Here is a 21585-nt window from a genome sequence, read left to right as displayed (position 1 = left end):
GTTTTCTCGCCCGCAGGTTGGCGATAAATACCGTCCGAAGGCCATATTGCTCTCGTACATTGGGGCCTGTCTTGCCCTTTACCTGTTGGTCTCGCGCAGGAATCCCGCTTGCATCTGCTACCAATTATTCAACACACCGACGTGGATTTCAAACGTCTAAGTCGGTCAACATGGCTAAACCGCAGAGTACTTCTGAATCGTATGTCCTTGATCAATTGCCATATGATAGTTTTTTTTTTTTTTTTTTTTTAAGTTAACCTTCAATTAGATATACAACCGCATTCGCTCTGTTTGAGGGGCTTTGGGAAGTACGTGTCTCCGTTTACTCATTAGTAGCATTAACGCTTACCATGGTTATAAGGCTGGCATAACAGCATGCTTCGTCAATGTCGGATCAGATCATCCATCCATCATTGAAGCCATTGTCAAAGGCAAAAGAGAGCGACCCGACTCTTGGCCTAGGATGATTACGTGCCCTTCTGAAGTCACCGCGATTTCGATGGCCGATGGGTATGCTCGAGTGACAGGTCGTCCGCAGGCTGTTCTCGTCCATGTCGATGTCGGAACACAGGCCCTTGGCCAAGGTATCCATAATGCTAGCATCGGCCGAGCCCCGGTCTTCATCTTCGCTGGCCTGTGCCCGTACACCGAGTCCGGGGAACTCCCTGGCTCTCGAACGGAATACATGCACTGGCTGCAGGAAGCTCCGGATCAAAAAGCTATCGTACGGCAGTATTGTAGGTATACTGGCGAAGTTCGCACCGGGTTAAATATTAAACAAACCATTGGACGCGCGCTTCAATTCGCGAGTAGCACACCCAAGGGTCCCGTTTATATCGCCAGCGCAAGGGAGGTTTTGGCTCAAGAAATCCCACCAACTTCATTAGATCAAGCGCAGTGGGTACCGATCGGTCCAAGCGCGCTTCCAGCCGATGCTATCCATAATATCTCTACGGCCCTCGTCCAAGCCGAGCGCCCGCTCATTATCACGGGATACTCCGGCCGTGATCGCCGGACGCCGGAACTTCTCGTTGCTCTGGCAGACCTCATCCCCGGTATACGCGTCCATGATACGGGTGGCAGCGACGTGTGCTTTCCTTTCAACCATGTTGCTTCGGAAGGTTTCCGTCTTAGTTCTGATGACTGTACCAAAGATGCAGACGTGATCTTCCTACTTGACTGCGACGTCCCCTGGATCCCATCCCGTAACCCACCCCCAAAGGACGCTAAGATATACCACGTAGACAGCGACCCCCTAAACCAACAAATCCCCGTTTCTTTCTTCCCTGCACACGGACGCTGGAAAGCAGATAGTTTCACAGTGCTCAAACAATTGGTCGACCATATCAATAATGATTCTTCACTTACAGAAACACTACGAGACCCGAAGTATGTAGCTCGCGGAAAGGCTCGCGTAGAAGCTCATAAGGCTCGTCTAGCGAGTATCGCTTCTCAACCGCGCTTAGGCGATCAAGAAATGCTGAATGGACACAACATCGGTAGTCTCCTGAAGTCATCCCTTCCAGACTCTACGACATATGTTGTCGAAGCAGTTACGGCTGGTCAGTTACTATATGACCAAGTACAGCCCAGTCGACCGGGAAGCTGGATCAATTGCGGCGGAACAGGTATCGGCTGGAGTAACGGTGCAGCGTTAGGTGTTAAAATGGCATTGGCAGACCTAGAGAAGGAGGGAGCAGAGAAACCGAGCCTTGTGTGTCAACTAGTTGGCGATGGGAGTTTTATGTGCGCGGCGCCATCTACTGCGCTGTGGGTAGGGAGCAAGTACAAGATCCCTATCCTAACAATCGTCTTGAACAACGGAGGTAAGTTATGTCGTGTGATTAAGCCCTATCCTCACTCCGGACGAATATACACATTGATTTAGCCTTGGGTTCTGACTAGACTGACACACTTCTTACTCAAGGTTGGAAAGCTCCCCGGAACTCTACGGAACTTGTCTATCCTAATGGCCTTATTACCTCAGCAACAGACGAGGAAGTCAACGTTTCTTTCCGTCCGACACCCAATTATGCTGCTCTAGCAGAAGCGGCAGCAGGGTCGGAAGTTGGCTGGGATAATGCGGCAGAAAATACGGACACGTGGATGAAGGGTTTGAGAGTTAGAACAGTAGGTGAGTTTAAGAAGGCACTTCAAAGTGCGAGCTTAAGGGTGGCTAAGGAGGGAAAGGGAATGCTCATTGAGGTGTTAATGTAGGTAGGAATGTTGAAGAGTATTTCACCTGAACGTTGTAACTACCGAGTGGAAGGATTCTAGGATTTATCATAGTAGAACTTTATTATTACCGTAAATTTCATTCGGCGAGAACTCACTCTTACTATGCAGCTCGTATGCTTTAGCACGAAGACCAAAGTCAATGCTAACTCTATTATGCTCGATGATAGGGGGACTAGTGTCCCTCTATTTACACGAATAGGGGTAATACACGGCGGAGTACATGGCGGAGCTGTCCCGCTGTTATATGATTAGCGGAATTAAACTTTAAAAAGACTACAGTTTATCTTAGGGGCGAGGCGCAACCTAGCACTACCTTCACTTTCCTAAAGAGCTGTTCCCTTTTTAGGGTGATACTCTCTCCTTAGGTAGATTTAAAAGACAAATTACGATTCACTAGGGTAGGAAATATTCAACTTACAACCACGTATTCGACTTATGACTATACGAATAACAAGAGGATAATTAACTCGGGTATTATATGAAAGATTATAAATATATTTCAGATTAGATCACGTATAATACCCAAAGGATTGTAAGTCTAGCCGTTTTGGTCGATCTCAGGTGAACCCCAACAACATGCCCTAGGTTACCATGTTTCTCTAGCATACCAGCTCTTCTCATTTTATGTATAAAAGCAGGAAGTACGATGAATCCATTTAGAAATTGACAAGAAGTGTATGAATGTAAGGTAAGCACCTAGCCTATCTGGAGTGAGCTAATCGGAGTTTGCATAAAGGAAAAGCAACGAAAGGAGAGTTTTTTATCCGTATCTTTTGGCCTGCAATCTTCTTACTAGAATACTATATGAAGCTGAAATGATCATCGTAGTTTATAATTCAGAACTTGCCTAGGTACCTATACATATGACTTTATTTTTGGATATTTAAATGGAAGTGACCTCTTGATGCCTTCAAGTACCTTGTATAAGATAAGTTGTATGACCTTACATAATCAATACCTTTGTCATGTGATTGGTGGATTTGACTTAGCAAAGGCAGCTGCAAGGGCTTGGACGTAGGTACGTAGGTACCTGATCTAAGGGAGCTTAAATCGCGTTAGTGTGTAAGCGCCGCGTTTTCCAACATTTCGTCAATTGAGCCTCTCCATCTTATTAGCATTCAAGTGACCCTCTATCATCAACCCGTCGCAGTCTGCTCACTCCGGTCCACCACTTTTTTTTTTGTTAGTCCCTTTATGCGCATTGCTATATCACAGCCCTAATTATGCCTCGGCGACCCGGTCGCGCAGCCGCTAAGCGTGCCGCCGCAAAACTTGGTAAGTCGCTACAATTTTGAATTTCCTTCTCTTGTCGCGCGCGCCATCTAAATTTGGCTCCCACTTTCGCATCTTCTCAATCCCCCGAATTCGATGGTTATTTCTCCAATATATCTATATCTAACTTTAGTATTAATGGCGCAGAGAGTACCCCGAGAGCCTTCGAGGAGATCGAAGATGAAGTAATGCCAGATGCCGACGCATCAGATGGAGAACAGCAAGCAGAACCCGAGGAACTTGAAAACGAAGATGAGTCTGGTGCAGAGCCAGAGGAAAACCAAGACTCCGATGGACCATCCGTGAAATCGCCTTCCCCTCCACCTCAGCCAGTTATTAGGAGGAGACGTCTAGGTCGTCCTCCTAAAAACCGACCGCCGGACTGGGATACCCTACCGATCGAGACCCCCCAGCGCGATCCAAATGACCCTCCCAGGCGCCGCGGTCGTGGCGGATGGAGAGGTAGAGGTGGCCGGAAGGGAGCCTCTTATCAACCGACGCAGCAAACGATCGACAAAGAGGGCAACATGATGGATATTGTCGATGATGAGGTCGCATTACCCGAAGACCCCGAAGGAGAGACCAAAGTAGACAAAATGGGAAACTTACAAGGAGGACGCGAGTACCGTTGCCGAACGTTCACTGTTGCGGGCCGGGGAGATCGCCTTTATATGTTGTCCACCGAGCCCGCCCGTTGTGTGGGATTCAGAGACTCTTACTTGTTCTTCACCAAACACAAGCGACTCTACAAGATCATTGTGGATGAAGACGAGAAACGGGACATGATCGACCGCGATATTATCCCCCATTCCTACAAGGGCCGTGCGATAGGAATCGTCACGGCCCGTTCGGTATTCCGGGAGTTTGGCGCGTTGATTATTGTCGGTGGAAAGCGAATCGTTGACGATTACGAAGTTGCCAAGGCCAGAGCCGAAGGCATCGTGGAGGGCGAGCTTGCGGACCCTAACGACAAGTTCGTCGAGGGCGAGGAATACAACAAGAACCAGTATGTCGCTTGGCACGGTGCCAGCGCTGTTTACCACTCAGGGGCTCCCTCTGTTCCCACTCAAAACGGCAAAGTAGATATTAAAAAGAGGCGTGTGAATGTTACAGATGTCAACTGGCAATTTGAGCATGCCCGTGAGGCGAGGTACGTTATCATTATATTCATTAGCACTTGGGGATCATTCAAAATTATTAACTGGTTTTCTAGCCGTTTTAATTCTGAAATAGGCGCCATTCGACGCATGAATCTATCCGGTGTCTACGATGTTCACACAAATATGTTGCAGTATCCCGCCATTATGCAACCTACGCATGCGAAAATTGAGCAGGTTGCAGATTCTTCTGCCCCGACTAGCAGCGTTCGCTTTCCACCGTTAGACCCGAAGATTCCTCGTAATTTCAAGGTTATCGACGCGTACATGGAGACACCCCCTGCCACCCTCCCGTCTGCTGTATATGAGCAGCGTGATATACCAGCCTTCCTAGCCGACTTCCAAGGGCTTGGAGCCGTACCGAAAGACGTCTTGGAAGAATTGCCAGCTGAATGCCGAGAGGCTTTTGAGAAGGCACGAGATAGGGAGAGTTCTTGGAAATCGAAATGGGGCCCCGAGTCAACCATGGCTCACCGTAGACCCCCTATTATTGACGCTGCAATTGTCCCTTACAGCAGGATGTGAGGTTGCTACGGTTTAAGGTCTCGATATGCAGGTATGATGGCACGTGCTTCTTAAAAGCAGTTTTGTTCTATAATCACCTTTCCGGCAGACTAGAAAGGCTACATCCTAGCATTTTCGTATTGTCTATGGGTGCATAGTCGTAGCTTCATGATGTAAGAGTAGTACAGTCGGGGCGTTTTAGGTCGCGAAGAGACACAGCAGGATGTTGTCTTAGGTAGACGCGGCAAAGTTGGTATCGACTGGTAACTAGGCGTTTAACTTTATTATTAGATTCACTGCTTCTGTGATATCAGGGTGTGGTCCTAATTGATTCATTTAGCTAATTGCTACCGTTTTGGCGGTGTTATGAGTGGCTTGGTTTAGGAATAATTTCAACATGGGGTCGACTACATTTTCTAGAAGCCTTTGAATATGGGCTTGTAGTTTGGCTAGAATTCACTTGACGTCTCCTAGATCTAGAGAGTATAAGTACAAATTTCGGTTAATTACTTCTAAGAAAGAAGCCTTGTCTTTTATTGTACATGTAGTAAAGTTAGGGGTAGGGAGCATGTTAGTATTCTGAAATTTTGGTTGAAAGGGTTAATAGACCAATATGCAAATAGCACAACTCTCTATTAAAGTCATCATCTGAATCGTATCTCGTTTCATGCATCTTGATTAACGTAAATAAAAGTCCGAGTGGCCTAGGCTGTATGAATCTCGACAATAATCTCCTGATACCCCTGAGACTACACTGTGCCAGCCCACTATACTTTAAGTAGATTTCTTCCTCTTCGCTCAGTTCCAGTAAGTAGATAAATATCATAATATAGCAAATTCTATATAACTTGTGCCCCCGTTCGTGCTGTCTAGGGAAGTATCAAATTTGATAATTAACCTGTACGTTTGATTTGCAAGGAGAGTAAGAAAAGAGTGACCAATATACCCTGAAAGATGAATATTATACATTAGACCCCCGAGAAATTTAGCTTTAGGATTCTTATAGCTCTAGCTTAACCTTGTCGCCGATGTCGTTTTCGTGTGGTGGTGGCTCGCCGCGCCTTTGCTTGGGGTGGCCCATAATCACGACGGTTTCGGGGTGGGGAGCTTCGGGGCAGCCATGACTTGGTATCATGCTTCCTGTCTAATCCTTGGGAGCTTTCGCCATTACTCTGGCGTTGTAAGTATCTCGGCTTTGTATGGTCCCAAGCAGGAAAGCCGTAATCCTCGAAAACCTCTGTGCTAAACCCGTTTTTTTCCAGATGATGGAGGTGCATGTTCCACTCCGTATTTGTCGTAGTTCGTAATAGACCGCCATATTTGATCAATAGCAACGATAACCCGTGAAGATATCCGGGGTCTGGAAGATGTATCGTCCCATGAAATAGAATATAATCTAATGGCGATCGACCCCAAGCGTCCTGGGCATTAGGGTTTGCTCCTTGCTCCAGCAATTTGGCGGCAATATTAGGAGGGCTCAGGTGTAAAATTGTGCCGGAACAAAACCCAGCCAAGTTCAGGTGTTCCGCCGCAGAAGCACTGTTCCAGTCGATTAGGATTTCGGTGTCTTTTAGTTGGCTTACTATGTCACTGGCTATGTTGCTGCAGTCTTGATCTGGCTCACCGTGCGGCCCGTGGTAGTGCGGCCCGTGGTATTGCCATCCGGGATCGCGAATTGCTCCGCTCCATATCTTACAAAAAAGCAGGCCAAGGCCATGCGGATCTTTCTCGATGATGAACCCCTTTGAGAGAAGAGACTGTACTATTTTCCTACGATCGTAAGATGTTGCATTATCCATGCTTTCCATGACGCTCGTGATAAGTGTGCTCGAGTTTGTGAACGCGCTACTCTCCGCCTTGTGCACATCCTCTAGGCAGAGTTGGAGGCCGGCGAACACAGCTAAATGCAGGTGATAATACATTGGGATGGATGGATCGTTGACCGAGGCATGGGCAAAGAATGTATATTGACTTACACCCATTGTTCTTTCGGTTTCACGAGCGTGGAAAGCAAAATCTTTCATAATATTGATGCTTGTGGTGCCAGCGTAACCATCGTAGCATAATAAGAATAAATACTTTGCTAGGAACGAGTGGCCGTTATCCTCTGTTATGCTTGCACGATTGTGCCCAAGTACCAAGTGTCGAAACTGTGATTTCTCAATGAAATCCTTGACAGTTTGATGCATAAGCTGAACAACGCCGGAACGAAAGATATCCACCAATCCGCCAGAGACGTTCCTAACAAACTGTTTAGCCTGGGTACCACGACTAGATTCCTTGATTTGTTTCCATTGGTCATTACTGAGGCGTGTCTTAGCTGTGGAACATGCCGCAATCATGTAGAGCTCGCTCACTGTGAGAGCGTTTCCAGTTCTTCTAGCTAGGCATTCTAGGACAACATAGGTGTCCCACCGAACTGCTGGTGGGATTCTTTCAATAATAGCTGTATAATATTCCTCGAGTTCATCTGGCATGGAATCGAGGGCCATGCGTAAACTGTTCTCTGCTGAATGTCTTGTGTGGTTGTGCTCTCTCATAATCCGGAAAAGATCGTGTAGGACGAGCTTCACCCAAAGGAAAACCCCACGAGAACGAGTTACAATCTCTTCGACAAATGAAATCAGGCATCCAGGTGCCTGAAAAGTATTGCATATAGACGAGATGCAATAATTGCGAATATCGCCCTTGGTATGTTCGTGGATTCTAAATCCTAGAGAAGGGTCGAACTCCCTTTGAAATACATCCCAGTGCCGGCTTGAGAATAAAACTCTAACCTTAGTTCTTGGGTAACTCGCGTCCTTGGCAAGGTCTTTGAGAAATCCTGAAATAAATTCAGGACGCCCGTCATATTCATCCAAGGCATCTAGAAGAAAAAAGAGATCTAAGTCGAGCAATGTTTGAGAACATATCCGAAGAAGGATATCTTCTAGCCTTGACTTGGTCCATTCCTCGTTCTGAATCTTGTTTTGGATATCTATGCGTGATTCGTGACGCTCCACAATAGCTTTGATAATACTATTTCTAGCTTTGTTTGATGATTGCTGTTGTACCCCTTCCCCTAGGCTTCGTTGATTTTCAACACCCAGCTCTAGCCGACGATTATCAGATATTCTGCTGTGATTATTAGGCTGATCACTATATTTCAGAATTAATCTGTAAATCTCAGCTTCTAGATCAACGGGATTGGCCTGAGGTAGAAACGGACAAAGGTCTAAGCTTCGTATAATTGTTTCGATATCCTGGGCCAGTAATGCATTCTCGGTTATATCGCACTGTTTCGTTAATTGAAGGATATCGGATTGTAGGCTTCCAAGTCCTTTCGTCTTTATTCGCTTGAGGTACTCCTCATCGAATGCTGATCGAATTACCTCAAAAATCGTCTCTTCTGCTTCCAGAATCTGACTGATGATGCTTCGTAGAAGTCCCTCAAAGGACCTTTGAATATGGTTGCCACGATGATGGAAAAAAAAGGTAGGCATGATTTGTCGAGCTTTAGAATTCCACTTGTGTAGAAGCTCGGAAGTTCTCTGATCATTATGAATGAACTTCATCATCGTAGACTTCCCGGACCCTGGTTTGCCGCTAATCCAAAAAATTCCCTCTCCTCTCTGCAGCCATTCAGATATACCAATAGAAATATCGTCGTATACCCAATCGAAAGTGTAAGTAGCAGCAGGGTCGATTTGCTGCATACGCAAATCACGCTCCGGCGCGCATAAAGACCTTAAAACGACTATAACATAAGTGTTAATAGCATAGCTTGTATATATATCAATGTATCCATACCTTGATTATCCCACACAACGGGGTCTTGAATCCATACCCGATTTTCAATACCATTTACGACCAATTGCTGATCATGTATACTCCATGTGTGATCATCGGGAATACCTCTGCTGTCAGTCGAAACACTACTGGGGACAATCCCTAAGTCTAAACGATCAAAGACTGGGCATATTCCACATATGTTTGCTAGCCTATTCACAAGTATGCGGATTCTATGGTCGCCACGGGTGAATTTCACAATGTCAGAATGGTTTTCGTCAATCTGAATCGTTAGCGAAGGATCTTCATAACAACGTCCTCCCGTAGCAGATCTTCGAGTTACTAGCACCGTTTCTGGTCCTGATCTGCTAGAACTGACATTGTTGGAAGACTAATATATAAAAGTTAGCATGGCCTGAAACTTGAACCAATTGGGTATCTACCCGACATACTGCGACAGTCGGCGTCAGTTTGGTTTCATACGCCCAAAATATTTTCAATGTTCGCACAAAAGAAATCCCCGAAAACTGCTTCTCAAGCTGCGAGAGGTAGTTTGACTCATTTGAGATCTCGGTAACAAGGGCGTCTTTATTCGGTTGGTCTCCGAGCATTCTGAAGATATCATCTATAGCCATACCCTGACTCGGTACGCCAAAAAAGATAGCTCCCTGAATTAAATTGGTGATAGACGCCTGCTGCTGTCCAGCTCCAGCAAGCATTAACAATGTCTGCTTCAAAATAACACCGCCAAGGCTATGAGCCAGAAACAAGAGCGGTTTCGCTGTTGGCGAGGTCCATCCACCTGCTTGTAAGACATCAATGAATGAGTTCGCGAGATCCGAGACCCTCTGAAAAGATGTGCTCGGACGGAGAATCGTATCATAGCCGTAAAGAATAAATCGCACTGTTGGGAGAAACTGAGGCAATTCATCCCGGATCCACATGAAAGATTTATCTCTCCCATGGGGTTGCCACGAGCCAAAGGGGTGACTTGCAAGGCCAGAAATAGCGATGCAGCTATACGATCAGATTAGTAGTTGCAGAGAAGGTACTCTTCAGATAGCAACATACTCGTATTGATGGTTCTCAGGGGCTATTTCATTGAGCGGGGTGAGACCACGAAAATGGCTATCAAGAATGAGAGGTTTTGCCAGGGCGGGATTCATGAATATCCATTCGCCATTATTAGAGTTAAAGAGACTTGTAGGGTCACCTTTTTCGAATGTCAAGGTCGCCGTCTTGGTGGGCGGCCGTTCCCATGGATCGACTGCATAAGCCAACGAGGAGATGCGGATATCTTGAGGTAAGGCTCCTTCGATAAATGCCGAGACGAGCTCGGCAGCAGACTGTCTATCCACATGACCAGGTAAATTACGAAGTCGATATACTTTAGTCTTCTCCGCTGGCGCTGCCATTATGAAAGCAAACCTGAGTTTTACTCGTTATGATGCTGATGCTAACTATTCTCAATACTTAAAAGTTGTCTATCATCAGAAGGGCAGTGTTCAGGGGAGAATGAGGCTGAGTGTCGGGCATCAATGACGTGGACCAACGAGCTTGGGAATATAAGCGAATCTGATAATGTTCGAGGTCGAAAGTCCTACATATGCACATGCAAGGTATGTATGAAGTATAAGATAGGTAGCCTTGTCAAAATTCGTAAAATACATGTAAGTAACATAGAAATACTTAGGTACCTAAATATACTGGTATAGAAAAAGATTTCCCCTGAATTTTAACCAAATCACATCAACCAATAATAATAATTGAAAATCATAGTTACAATTTCTAACCGTACTGCTAGAATAGTCTTGAAGCTCTAAATCCGTTCACTCCGCCGGATTGTAGTAAAATCTCCCACCTAACTTCTTCACCACATCGCTTTCACACACCACCGCCACCCACACGCCTACCCCGCTCTCGGGCCACGCCGCAGCTACCGTCGTCGTCTACCACACCTTTTCCGGGCTCAACCACCGCATAGCCTTGTACTCGTCGGCACTCGTGGACCACCACGCGCCAAGAATTCCCATGTGGGCGCAATGTCGATCCTCAGCTGCAGGATCTTCAGAGCACCCGGCGGAGTCAAAGCGAGACAATTGTAAGAACAAGAGGTCGACGCCGTTGCAGTGCGGCAAGACGAGAAAGCCGCCGGGTGAGGGGTAGCCGTACTCTCTAGTGGAATGATCGCCAAAGATGACGCGACGCGTCTCCGGTTCCGTCCCAGTCCGTGTCGTACTCTCGGCTAGCCTCGTCCGGCACGGGCCGGCTCGCGCGAAAAGGGGGCTAGAAACTGAACGTGGTTGAATGCTCGAGGATTTGAGGGGGTTGACGAACGGTTTACCGTCGTAAATAATAATAATTTAAGAATGTGATGCGATGCCGTATTGTCAGCTTTTAATTAATTATATAGGTAGCCAACCTGTGATTCTTACTGCCAAAGTGTCAGTACGCGAGCAACGCAATAGCATGTAAAGATGGCGGTAATAACCCTAGATAGGTCTTTTCTTTTCTTTATATGATTAGTTAGATATACTCTACTAGAAGTGGGAATATACCTATATATCTCTTCAGCTAGAATTGAATATCAGTCCTAATATTAATCAGCCAACCAGATTGATTGAACCGAGAAAACAATATCGCGGCGAAAACGATCCGGGCTAAGTCAGCAAAGACCGCCGTACCGTATTACTACATGGTGAGTTATTCAAAAGAGATCATGTACTCAGCATCTTATTTGACTATCTTAAAATTTTTGAATAAATGTTTCAAGATTAGTAGAAACGCCAGTTTGACATGAAGGTAGTACGTAGCAAGTTTCTATGAGTGACATAACACTGGTTCTGATAACGTAAAGGGGCTACAAAGTGATATACTACCTAGATAGTAAAGTTTAGCTGAGTATTGGTATTTACTCTACAAGGAAAGATATCCTATGTTTGCACCAATGTGACTCGATGTAAAGACGTTTGCTTAGCAGCCAGTTGTCAATTGGGACAGCAGCACGTATATAACTAAGAGACATATCTATAGTTACGCCAAGTTTATGATTTATAAACAGCAAAGCATCTTTCCCGGATATCAAAGTCAATTGCTATACTACTCAGAGCCTTACCCGAGAGCCGTGCCGGTAATATATTAAGTTATTAAGTTTCACCCAACTTTAAAACAAGAAGAATTATTCGGCCCGCCGTGTTCCTTCATTTCTTTCCTCCCTCATTTAACTTCGATACTCGTCCTCAACATAAATAATTCTGGTAACTAGCATTTAAACCTATTCTTGTTTGACCTATATATCAATATATCGATATTCGGCTAACTTGCGACTTAGAAGGATATCGTATCTAATTCCGAGATGAAGTTGGCGGATCCATACAATTGTGGTTCTATATTTGCTTAAACGGCAAACCTGATTGGTCGCACCAAAGCAAATAGGAAATAAATAAGACTGAGACTAGTATTGCGTGCTTTCACGTGACCTCCATTTCTTCCTATTTACCAGACTAATAAACAAAACTTGCTGATAATCAGCGTGCAGTTTCGGAGTGGTATATATCTCAGTTTCCTCTTGCCCAATCAAAGCTTTATCCGGATATAATACTCAAAAAATGGCTGGAGTCGGTGTACTTCGTCCACTTGCTCGCGTCTCGGTTAGGAGGGTTGCGAGAACCTACGCAACCTCGATACCATCCAAGGCCCACCATCGTGTGGTTATTGTTGGCGGAGGCACAGCTGGAATTACTGTTGCTGCCCAGTTGCAACGCAGCACGGATCTTGAGAATAAGGACATCGCCATCTTAGACCCTGCACAGACCCACCACTACCAGGTAAATAGTCTTCGTTCCTATTATATTGAGTTACTAACATCGAAATAGCCAGGATGGACACTTGTTGGTTCTGGGTTAAAACCCCTTGCAGGCATGCACCGGCCTATGTCTGAAGTAATTCCGCAAGGCGTGAAACATTATCCTTTACAAGTGTCCACGTTTAACCCAGCAAACAACGCAATCAAAACATCGGAAGGAGTTGATGTGTCATACGACTATCTAATAGTAGCCCCGGGCCTAGAGACAAACTTTGCTGGTGTATCAGGTCTCGAGCAAGCTCTGCGGGATCCTACTAGTCAGGTATCATCTATATACTCGGAGAAGACGGTGGAGCAGGTATGGAAGAACATACAAACTTTCAAGAAAGGGCCAGCTATTTTCACGCAGCCTGCTGGTGTTATCAAATGCGCGGGTGCTCCTCAGAAGATTATGTGGATGGCTTATTCGCAGTGGAAACGGGACGGCGTACGAGATAATATCAACATTACCTTCGCAACCGGTGCTCCTGGTAAGACGACTAACGTGTCCCGTCAAATCAACTGACATATATTAACATTACTTAGTCATGTTTGCCGTCCCGAAGTACTCACAAGCGCTTGAAGATCTGCGCAAGGAGCGCAACGTCGAAGGCCTTTTCCAACATAACCTAGTTAAAGTAGACCCGAAGAACAAGGTAGCAACATTTAAGAACTTGGCGGAGGGTACCAACGGGGCACTTGTCGAGAGAGAGTTCGGCTTTCTGCGTAAGCTTTCTTCAACCCCCTGGGTCTCTGACCCCTTTTTGCACTAAATATGCCTCTGCATATTTCTGATCTTTAAGGATACCTACGTAAGTTAGTATAATTATAATAATTGCTAACTCAAGTGTTAATAGATGTGGTACCTCCTCAAAAGCCGTGGGACTGGGTTGCCAAATCTCAACTAGGTAAGTATTCCACAAGAAACTCTCATTATGATGAGTGTTATGTCAAAGATAGCTAATTCTTCTCATAGCGGATGCTGCGGGTTGGGTTGATGTGGATAAGTCCACTACGCAACATACCAAGTACAAGAACGTTTTCTCTCTTGGCGATGCGTCGAGTCTTCCAAACAGCAAAACCGCTGCTGCTATCACGTCGCAAACGCCTGTTCTAATAGACAACCTTTTGGCGGTCATGAAAGGCAAGGAACTCAAGGCGTCGTATGACGGCTACGCAAGTTGCCCCTTATTGACCGGCCACAACGAGCTTATGCTCTGCGAGTTCAAGTACGGCGGTGTGCCCAAGGAGACCTTTGCAAATATACTCGGTGGCCAGGAGCAGCCTAGTCGGTTATTCTACCATTTAAAGAAAGACTTCTTCGTAAGTTACCCAGGGGTCCCCAACTTAGAAGTACTCTCACTAACCAGCTCGTAGCCATATGCCTACTGGAATTACTATGTAAGGGGTACCTGGTTTGGACCGAGCGGATTTTTCCGCCCTAATACTACAACAAGTTAATTTTAGATCCGACTGCCTAGATCGTAATAGGTATATTGACAGAAAATTCTATAACGATTCTTAGAGTGCCTTCTTCGCTTTGACCTAGCCTAGACGCTCTGCGCTTGCGTGAAGTATTGGGTGTATGATAATGCAACTAAACATCTTTACGGTGATTGGCCTCTCAAGTACGCGCATACATTTATCTCCCAGTTTTGATCACAATACCAAGAGTTTTAGTGCCGCTTGGATATGACGTAAATATCATAAAAGATTTGCGAAACGGCTGCAAGATGGGTAAAATGATGAAAGTGCCCTAGAACATACGGTGGTACCCAGGATCAGCGCGATAAAAGGGGTCAGGGGGGTATTTTCGCCGGGCGAGAACCTTACGGATACCTTAATAGCTACCTAACTACCTCGTATGTAAGATAGTGTATGTATTTCACTAGTTACCCTCGACCATGGACCGACCTAAACTAGATGTCGTATGTATCTACTGCAATATCTAGGATTTCCAACCAATTCCTAAATACCTCAACACTATCAAATTCCCTGCCCTATGTACTTATGTTTCGGGGGGGAGAGAGTCGTCGGCCGAGTTCCTGTAAAGTACAATAACTACCTAACCTAGTTGTCAATCTTTACCTATAGGGGGGTAGCAGACATCAAGCCGCTAGTCAAACTTATTGGCACATGGCCTTTGACAGCTTCAAGTGCGGGTTGCATAATTCGCTCAATAGCGTAGTTTTTAATTGTATAAATTGGCCGACGGATTTTAGCTAGCCATTTCGAGATTATACCTCCGAAACATTCTTACAGATGCCCATCTATTATCACCGCGACGTTGCTCTGCTATACCATGAACCTCGGAATGAAGAGCATGTAACTAGACAAGCTTGGCAATAACCCCTTCGTAGAGCCCATATTAGCGTAACGTAAGCTGTTCGGTATTGTTGTATTTGTCATGGTAGTGGCGATTCGTGGTGTTGCTATGTACTATACGGATGTTAACAAATTACTTCTTCTCGAGATAATCCACTTTAATATAAATGTACATAAACAAAAGGCATTAGCTCTGACTAGACACCTATCGGGCCGCCCCCGAAGAGGCTGTCCCCGGAAACTGGTGAACTTGCCGCTAAATGTTGGTGTGTTGGTTGTTAAATTATTGTTTGTAACCCCTACCCGATATCTCTGTAAAGACCCCAGCGCCCACTCCAGCAGCGCGAGCCCGAATGCAATAAATGGTCGGCCCGTGAGCAGACCGGGGAATAAATGTTTCGGATGGTCTCGGAACCAAGCCGCATACCCGTTTCTCTCACCTGGAAACATTACGTAGCAGAGCGGTGAGTACGACATCCTGGTACATAGCTCACATGCATGCATGTCAGATATTTGCGACGTCTTGGATAGGCCCGTAGGAGATCTCTGTATATAGCGCCGAGAGCAATACGTATCGTCCCAACGAAAGGGTAGCGAGTCGCTAACCCAGGCGGGAAGGCGGAAACGAATGTGCGCGCTAATCGCGAATCGATGCTGTTCGCAGGTGTGAATATCTGGGATACCTAGGTCAGGACTCCATATCACTTGACATTTCCAATGTGATGCTGCAGCGTGAAATAACCTAACAGGAAAATGGTTTACCTAACACGATGCATTGCAGGGGAGGCAAATATGGTCCATTAGCTAGCTTCAACGGGCCGGCCTGCAAGTCGGCTGCGAATGCTACATACCATGTTCATGGTCCCTACTCCTTTCAGCTGGTCGGGGTATTGCAATGAAACCCTGGGGATGAATAGGGTTAGCTATGTACACCATGTATTGTACAAAGCATCGAGTTTAGGCGTTCTCCAACCGCATACACATATTACGAAAATATAGCTAGCATATAACAATAACCAGACTAAGTTGAACTAAGTTAGACATTTGTAAGAAGACCTCGGCATGATCTTGTAATTTCCCAAGGACTTGTTTTCAATCGGCATGAATCTTTCTTACATCTGCCCGTGTCCTAATTTTTTCTTCCCTTTTTGTTCTGCCCGCGGGGTATTTGGAGGATCCTGTATGCCCCGGGATATTCTTCACGTGGACGGGACCCAGCATGTGATGGAGATGTTCCCATTAGCTGTTAAATCCGACGTCGTCGGTATGTAATTCCAGCTCGATACGATCCAACGACCCTCGGCTGATGTTCGATTCTTAACCCTTGAGCTGATAAAATTTGGACCCAAATTCGGTCTTGAAACTTACAAGCCAACCCCTATTTTGACAGCTCTGAACTAACAACAGGTTCAGCCGCCAGGTATGCAGAAGCATTCCCGAAGCGTTACCAAGAGATCGATAGGGGCTTAGTTACGAGAGGGGGCTGATAATGTGATAATGAGGGTACCGAGCTAGGACCAGATATCCAAGTTGCAAGGTCTTATATGTGGATCTGAATATGCTCAAAATAATCGTATCCACTCAGGTTACGAAAACGAACGGGGTCGGACTGGTAAACTAGTCCGAATACATACTTCTCTGTTGGCTCTCATTCCTGAAGCCCTGCGGTGGAATCGTGACTTGAATTAGCAAGTCGAGATTAGCGTAATCAACTATTAAATTTCTACCAGATTCAACGACATTATCTCCATTCTCTATGTATGTATGCAAGGTTGCCAAGACGGGAGTCAAGCCACGTGCCCCCCCACAGATTGACTTCCTATGTAAACCATGTGGCGCCGGGGAGTTGGGCACGATATTATACTACGAGGAGCGTATGTATAGGCCAGGAACCCTTGTTACCTGGTTGGGCATCAGCCTCGCGTTCATTATTGGCATCGTATGTACATGCATAGGTACGCAAGCTACGACTACCTAGCTACGGGGGAGCTTTAGCAAAGTGCGGGATAGCTTGAAGGAAAACGCGTCGAGACATCAAGAGGTTGAACTGGACGGCTTGATAATAGCTCAGAGAGACAAACTATAAGCCGCCAAGAACTTTCGAGAAACTCCGAACCCTACGACCGAGAAATATTTTAACTACCTCTACCTTACTTGGAGTTGAGAGCCCCAACATTCAACGATAGCAATACATGGACAAGTTTAGTAAGCGGCTGGCACATACCATACGATCCTCAACTTCAACTTGGGAACTTCAAGTAAGCGGAGATCGACAATCTGCGAATAACCCTCTGCGGCAATGTCGACACCGCATATAAACCAGGTTGGTACATGACTCTGCCAGGGAGTAGAAACGTGGCTGTGGAGACGTTTGTGGGACCCTGCCGGCGTGATAATGTTCGGTATCTGCTAGACATTGCCAAGTATAAGCCAACCCGATAGGGATCAGTCGGCCATAGGATATAGCTTGTTGTGTCGCATTTCGTATCACATTGGCAGTGTCATTATTGGAAATATTTGGGAAAAGGCTACTGTGATGAGATCAACCTAGTAGTAGGCATTGTAATATGTAATAATAGCTATGCTATCGTAGCAAACAGCGATCTATCCGTGGTACTCCCCTCAATTTAAGTCAATTTAAGTCGATGGTTGCTTAATATGGCATACGCTCTAATGGAAAATGGTCCGAACACTCTCATTCAACCAGTTTCTAACGTGTATTGGTGCAGTTAGTTCGAATGAACCCGATATGTACATAGCTATCCCACCTCGCGCTTGGTTGCCTAGGCTGTGTAAGTGGCGCCACCCTAAAGACTATAGCTTTTCTATCTATACATAGGCGTACTAGGGTAATAAGCAATACATACTTCAAGGGGCAAGTTTACAAATGCCTGTATCGGAACCATCCACGTGTATATATATCTACGTCCACCCTCGTCTTACATAGCCCTCTCACTCCTTTCATCTTCATTATAACACTAGAATCGCTTCGAACACTATATACCCAACAGCAATCAACTAACTCCTTACACTATAACCAGCTGACTTTAACACATCCAATATGGCCGGACAAGAGTTTACAGGAAACGCTTTCGTTACTGGCGGAGGTGAGAACCATCCCTTTGGGAGAGCTTCCTTTATGTGTCTAACTGTAAATAGGTAGCGGAATATCGAAGGCGATCTGCGTGGCGTTTGCAAGGCGCGGGGTACGTGGACTAGTGATAGCGGATATCAACCTCGAGCTCGCGATCAAGACCGCCGCAGAGAGCAAAGCAGTCGCCATAAATCCAGAGTTCCGTGTAGAAGCATACCAGCTCGATGTGGCACATCCAGAATCTGTCCAAAATGCCATCGACCGCATGGCCGACACATTCGGGCGCATTGACTACGTTATAAATGGAGCTGCTGTACGTTTCTACGGCTTAACGCTACTACTTGCGATTCTCAGCTGCTAACAACATATGCCCCCGTGCTTAGGTTCTTGGAGAGTATAACGAGGTATCAGAGACTGGCCTTGACACGCTGCGGAGGACCTTCGAAGTCAACGTACAAGGATCATTCCTAGTATTAAAAGCGGCCACGAAAGTCATGGCGTCCCAAAAACCCGTGGTGATCGACGAATCGCTCCCAGCGCGGGGTGTCTCCCGTGGGGTTATTGTCAACATTAGCTCAGTAGTTGGCATAATCGGTCTACCGAAAATAGTGCAATGCGTTGCCTCGAAACACGCGGTAATCGGTTTAACCAAGACTGCGGGTAGGTGACCGCCATTGCATTCTCCAGTCCCCATATCGAGAAACCCTGTTTGCTGACTATCTTCGTAGCTCTCGACAACATTAAACACAACATTCGCGTCAACTGCGTCTCGCCGTCATGGGTGGATACTCCTGTGGTGCAAACTGCCGTCAAGAGCCTCCCATCGTTAGAAAAGACCATCGAGTCCCACTTACCAATGGGGCGTATGGGGCTCCCGGAGGAGATTGCAGACGTGGTTCTCTTCCTATGCAGCCCGGGTTCGAGTTGGGTCAATGGTACCAACTTCATCGTTGATGGGGCCATGACAGTTGGGCCATGTAGTCCGGACATGTGATCATCGTACTATTTATTAGTGGGCACGGAAGCCAGCCTTAAGGAAAGCCTCACGGAGTTTAGGGATTTGGTTTATGCGAAGAGAAATTCACCCTTCAATTCTGATCTTGATTTGGGGAATCGGGGGAAATATTGGGCACCTAAGTGGTCGATCCCTCCATATACCAGGCATTCCATTAGGTAGCTTCTTGAATAGAAACAAGAAAAATAGCTGTTCACAAAGATGGTTCTAGTTCTCTGAGTAGTGAAACGTCCGTGCTTGTAACGCGCTATTATTAGCGAGATTGTCATTTTTAGTCTCGTTCCATTTTGATTCTATCGAACATTCGGATAAGATATCCAGCACTTTAGTTATGGATCGTCGGTCGTTCATCCTCTACTCCCAAGTTTCTATCTCTCACGACCAAACTTCGAGGGTTGAGCAGGTGCGTTGTCAAGAATCTTCTCGATCTCCTCCAATACATCCGGTGTTAGCTTATCCACCAACTTAAGAGCTTTGACATTGTCCTCGATCTGCTCAACTTTTGTGGCGCCGAGAATTACCGTACTGACATTCGGGTTCTTGAGAGTCCAGGCTAAAGCCAACGACGCGGTAGTTCCACCAAGACGTTCCGCAATTGCGGTCAGCTTCTTAACTTTGTCAAGTTTCGCCTTACCCTCCTCCGTCTGTAATGACTTGATAGTACCGTCAAAGAAGTCCCCGTGTTTAGCAAACCGCGATCCTTCGGGGATGCCGTTATTGTATTTTCCTGTTAATAGACCAGAGGCGAGCGGAGACCAAATTGTGGTACCGTACTTAAACTGCTCAAACAGCGGTGCGTATTCAACCTCAAATCGCTGGCGGTGAAAAGCGTTGTATTGGGGCTGCTCGACCACTGGCGCGATGAGATTATATCGCTCTGCGATCTGGGTGGCTTCCATGATCTGAGTAGCACTCCACTCTGACGTTCCCCAGTAATAGGCTAGGTTAAGGTTTCGGATGACTTGAGTGAAGCCCTCCACGATTTCCCTCATGGGTGTAGCATAATCGGGGCGGTGGGCGAAAACAACGTCAACGTATGGCTGTTGCAGACGTTCTAGGGAGGACTTGAGACCCTCAACAATATGTTTTCGGCTAAGTCCGCGAGTGTTGGGTTCCTTACGACCTGTACCGAAGAAGATCTTAGTGGTAAGGACATACTCGTCACGAGGCCAGTCAAGTTCTTTCAAGGCGTTACCCATCTCCAGCTCAGACTCTCCCGAAGCATAGGTCTCTGCTGTGTCAAAGGTGTTGATACCGTGGTCCCAGGCAGTCTGGAGGCATTTTTTGACAATCTCGCCCTTCTCAGTACCTCCATAGGTTAACCATCCACCCAAAGACAGCACGCTCACCTTCAGACCAGTTGGGCCGAGATGGCGGAACTGCATGTCCTTGGGATCATATGCGGACCTTACGGCTGGCATTGTGGTTATTCTTCTTGAGTGCTGTAGCTGGTTTCTGGGGATGATGGCTGAGAACCTGTGAAATACACGAGACATGAGGGGAAGTGGGAAGTGGAAAGTGGAAATTTATTTGCAGGCAGTTTTTATGGATTATGCAATGATGAGAACGACTGAATGGGATAAGATAGCAGTAGATAGCAGTATAAGTATAATAGTTATTCGGCATAGGTAGCGTCAGCAAGATACTTATCCCCATTAAACCTCCCGAAGTATCTTACCCTATCTTTTTTCATGCGAGTGTACATTTGCTTAACAATCCATTCCGGCTTTCATAACTCCGATACTAGTATCTCATTATCTAATTACATACCTCTTAACTTCTCTCAGTGTATTAAGAACCTTGAACGCCATGACGCAATTGAGTCTCCACTAAGACTAGCATAAAGTTATCGTCCATACTACTACGAGAATAGGCAAAAGCCGGTAGCGTCATCACTAGTAGGCTATCAGTAAGTAGTGCCGGGTAAGTCTGCCCAGGACACATGCAAGTGATAATTTACCTTAGTAGGTTTTGATATCACCATGTTACAGTTATAAGTGTACCGCAAGTATATGCCTCCCAATGTATTAATGCGACGCCGAAAATATCGTATATTAGTACGATAAAATCCTAGTTACCTCCCTAGGTAGGTAGGTATTTAATCAGACCGGCAATACGTGAAATATTCCGAATTTATAAAACATCACCATTGCTTGTTTAATACCATTATAAAAGTCATGTCCTTTCTATATTACTTCTTGCGGTTGAAGGACGAACTATCATTGGCTACCATGTACCATGGGCATGGTAAGCTTAATGTTGGTAAGCATTTGTGCCGCATTAGATAAGCCTATTATAGGAAAGCTCTTCGGTCTTAATAAAAGCGAAAATCCTCAAAGCCTAGGAAAGAAGCTTATAATACATTCAT

General features: G+C 45.9%; 6 protein-coding genes across 6 annotated transcripts; 4 read left to right on the top strand and 2 right to left on the bottom strand.

The window, feature by feature from the left end:
• Positions 1-170: 170 nt before the first annotated feature.
• On the top strand, positions 171-2217 carry F4813DRAFT_391958 (thiamine pyrophosphate enzyme; the record flags this gene model as incomplete). Its single annotated transcript, XM_049247228.1, has 4 exons — positions 171-199; positions 269-308; positions 362-1826; positions 1928-2217. 4 exons carry the CDS (start codon positions 171-173, stop codon positions 2215-2217), a joined length of 1824 nt encoding a protein of 607 aa, XP_049097210.1.
• A 1108-nt stretch (positions 2218-3325) lies between these two features.
• On the top strand, positions 3326-5467 carry F4813DRAFT_185621 (chromatin remodelling complex Rsc7/Swp82 subunit-domain-containing protein). Its single transcript, XM_049239361.1, has 3 exons — positions 3326-3513; positions 3658-4660; positions 4724-5467. The coding sequence occupies exons 1-3, from the start codon at positions 3462-3464 to the stop codon at positions 5190-5192; spliced, it is 1524 nt and encodes a 507-aa protein (XP_049097209.1). The 5' UTR covers positions 3326-3461; the 3' UTR covers positions 5193-5467.
• A 309-nt stretch (positions 5468-5776) lies between these two features.
• Positions 5777-10544, bottom strand: F4813DRAFT_368207 (uncharacterized protein). The gene is made up of 4 exons (XM_049244277.1): positions 10011-10544; positions 9392-9956; positions 8961-9330; positions 5777-8907 (listed from the first exon to the last, which is right to left on the bottom strand). Exons 1-4 carry the CDS (start codon positions 10352-10354, stop codon positions 6185-6187), a joined length of 4002 nt encoding a protein of 1333 aa, XP_049097208.1. The 5' UTR covers positions 10355-10544; the 3' UTR covers positions 5777-6184.
• A 2003-nt stretch (positions 10545-12547) lies between these two features.
• Positions 12548-14244, top strand: F4813DRAFT_382184 (FAD/NAD(P)-binding domain-containing protein; the record flags this gene model as incomplete). The annotated part of the gene is made up of 6 exons (XM_049245767.1): positions 12548-12766; positions 12815-13274; positions 13330-13509; positions 13641-13691; positions 13760-14106; positions 14161-14244. 6 exons carry the CDS (start codon positions 12548-12550, stop codon positions 14242-14244), a joined length of 1341 nt encoding a protein of 446 aa, XP_049097207.1.
• Positions 14245-17964: 3720 nt separating this feature from the next.
• F4813DRAFT_368194 (NAD(P)-binding protein) lies at positions 17965-19419 on the top strand. The gene is made up of 4 exons (XM_049244276.1): positions 17965-18215; positions 18268-18515; positions 18586-18862; positions 18931-19419. The coding sequence occupies exons 1-4, from the start codon at positions 18170-18172 to the stop codon at positions 19194-19196; spliced, it is 837 nt and encodes a 278-aa protein (XP_049097206.1). The 5' UTR covers positions 17965-18169; the 3' UTR covers positions 19197-19419.
• A 166-nt stretch (positions 19420-19585) lies between these two features.
• Positions 19586-20638, bottom strand: F4813DRAFT_382183 (Aldo/keto reductase; the record flags this gene model as incomplete). The annotated part of the gene is made up of 1 exon (XM_049245766.1): positions 19586-20638. One exon carries the CDS (start codon positions 20636-20638, stop codon positions 19586-19588), a length of 1053 nt encoding a protein of 350 aa, XP_049097205.1.
• Positions 20639-21585: the final 947 nt, after the last annotated feature.

This window comes from Daldinia decipiens (genome assembly GCF_022478715.1).
Source record: "Daldinia decipiens strain CBS 113046 unplaced genomic scaffold F4813scaffold_31, whole genome shotgun sequence".
Lineage (NCBI taxonomy): Eukaryota > Fungi > Ascomycota > Sordariomycetes > Xylariales > Hypoxylaceae > Daldinia > Daldinia decipiens.
Note: the sequence above shows the minus strand (reverse complement) of the source record. Positions and strands in the feature narration are given on the sequence as shown.

Excerpts from the sequence above, each read along its gene's own strand:
- F4813DRAFT_185621 (XM_049239361.1), top strand. The coding sequence starts at position 3,462 with ATGCCTCGGCGACCCGGTCGCGCAGCCGCTAAGCGTGCCGCCGCAAAA. Across the intron at positions 3,514-3,657 it reads GCGTGCCGCCGCAAAACTTG|AGAGTACCCCGAGAGCCTTC; the intron begins GTAAGTCGCTAC and ends TTAATGGCGCAG. Across the intron at positions 4,661-4,723 it reads GAGCATGCCCGTGAGGCGAG|CCGTTTTAATTCTGAAATAG; the intron begins GTACGTTATCAT and ends CTGGTTTTCTAG.
- F4813DRAFT_368194 (XM_049244276.1), top strand. The coding sequence starts at position 18,170 with ATGGCCGGACAAGAGTTTACAGGAAACGCTTTCGTTACTGGCGGAG. Across the intron at positions 18,216-18,267 it reads CGCTTTCGTTACTGGCGGAG|GTAGCGGAATATCGAAGGCG; the intron begins GTGAGAACCATC and ends AACTGTAAATAG. Across the intron at positions 18,516-18,585 it reads ACGTTATAAATGGAGCTGCT|GTTCTTGGAGAGTATAACGA; the intron begins GTACGTTTCTAC and ends CCCCGTGCTTAG.
- F4813DRAFT_368207 (XM_049244277.1), bottom strand. The coding sequence starts at position 10,354 with ATGGCAGCGCCAGCGGAGAAGACTAAAGTATATCGACTTCGTAATTTA. Across the intron at positions 9,957-10,010 it reads CCTGAGAACCATCAATACGA|CTGCATCGCTATTTCTGGCC; the intron begins GTATGTTGCTAT and ends CTGATCGTATAG. Across the intron at positions 8,908-8,960 it reads CGTTGTGTGGGATAATCAAG|TCGTTTTAAGGTCTTTATGC; the intron begins GTATGGATACAT and ends CTTATGTTATAG.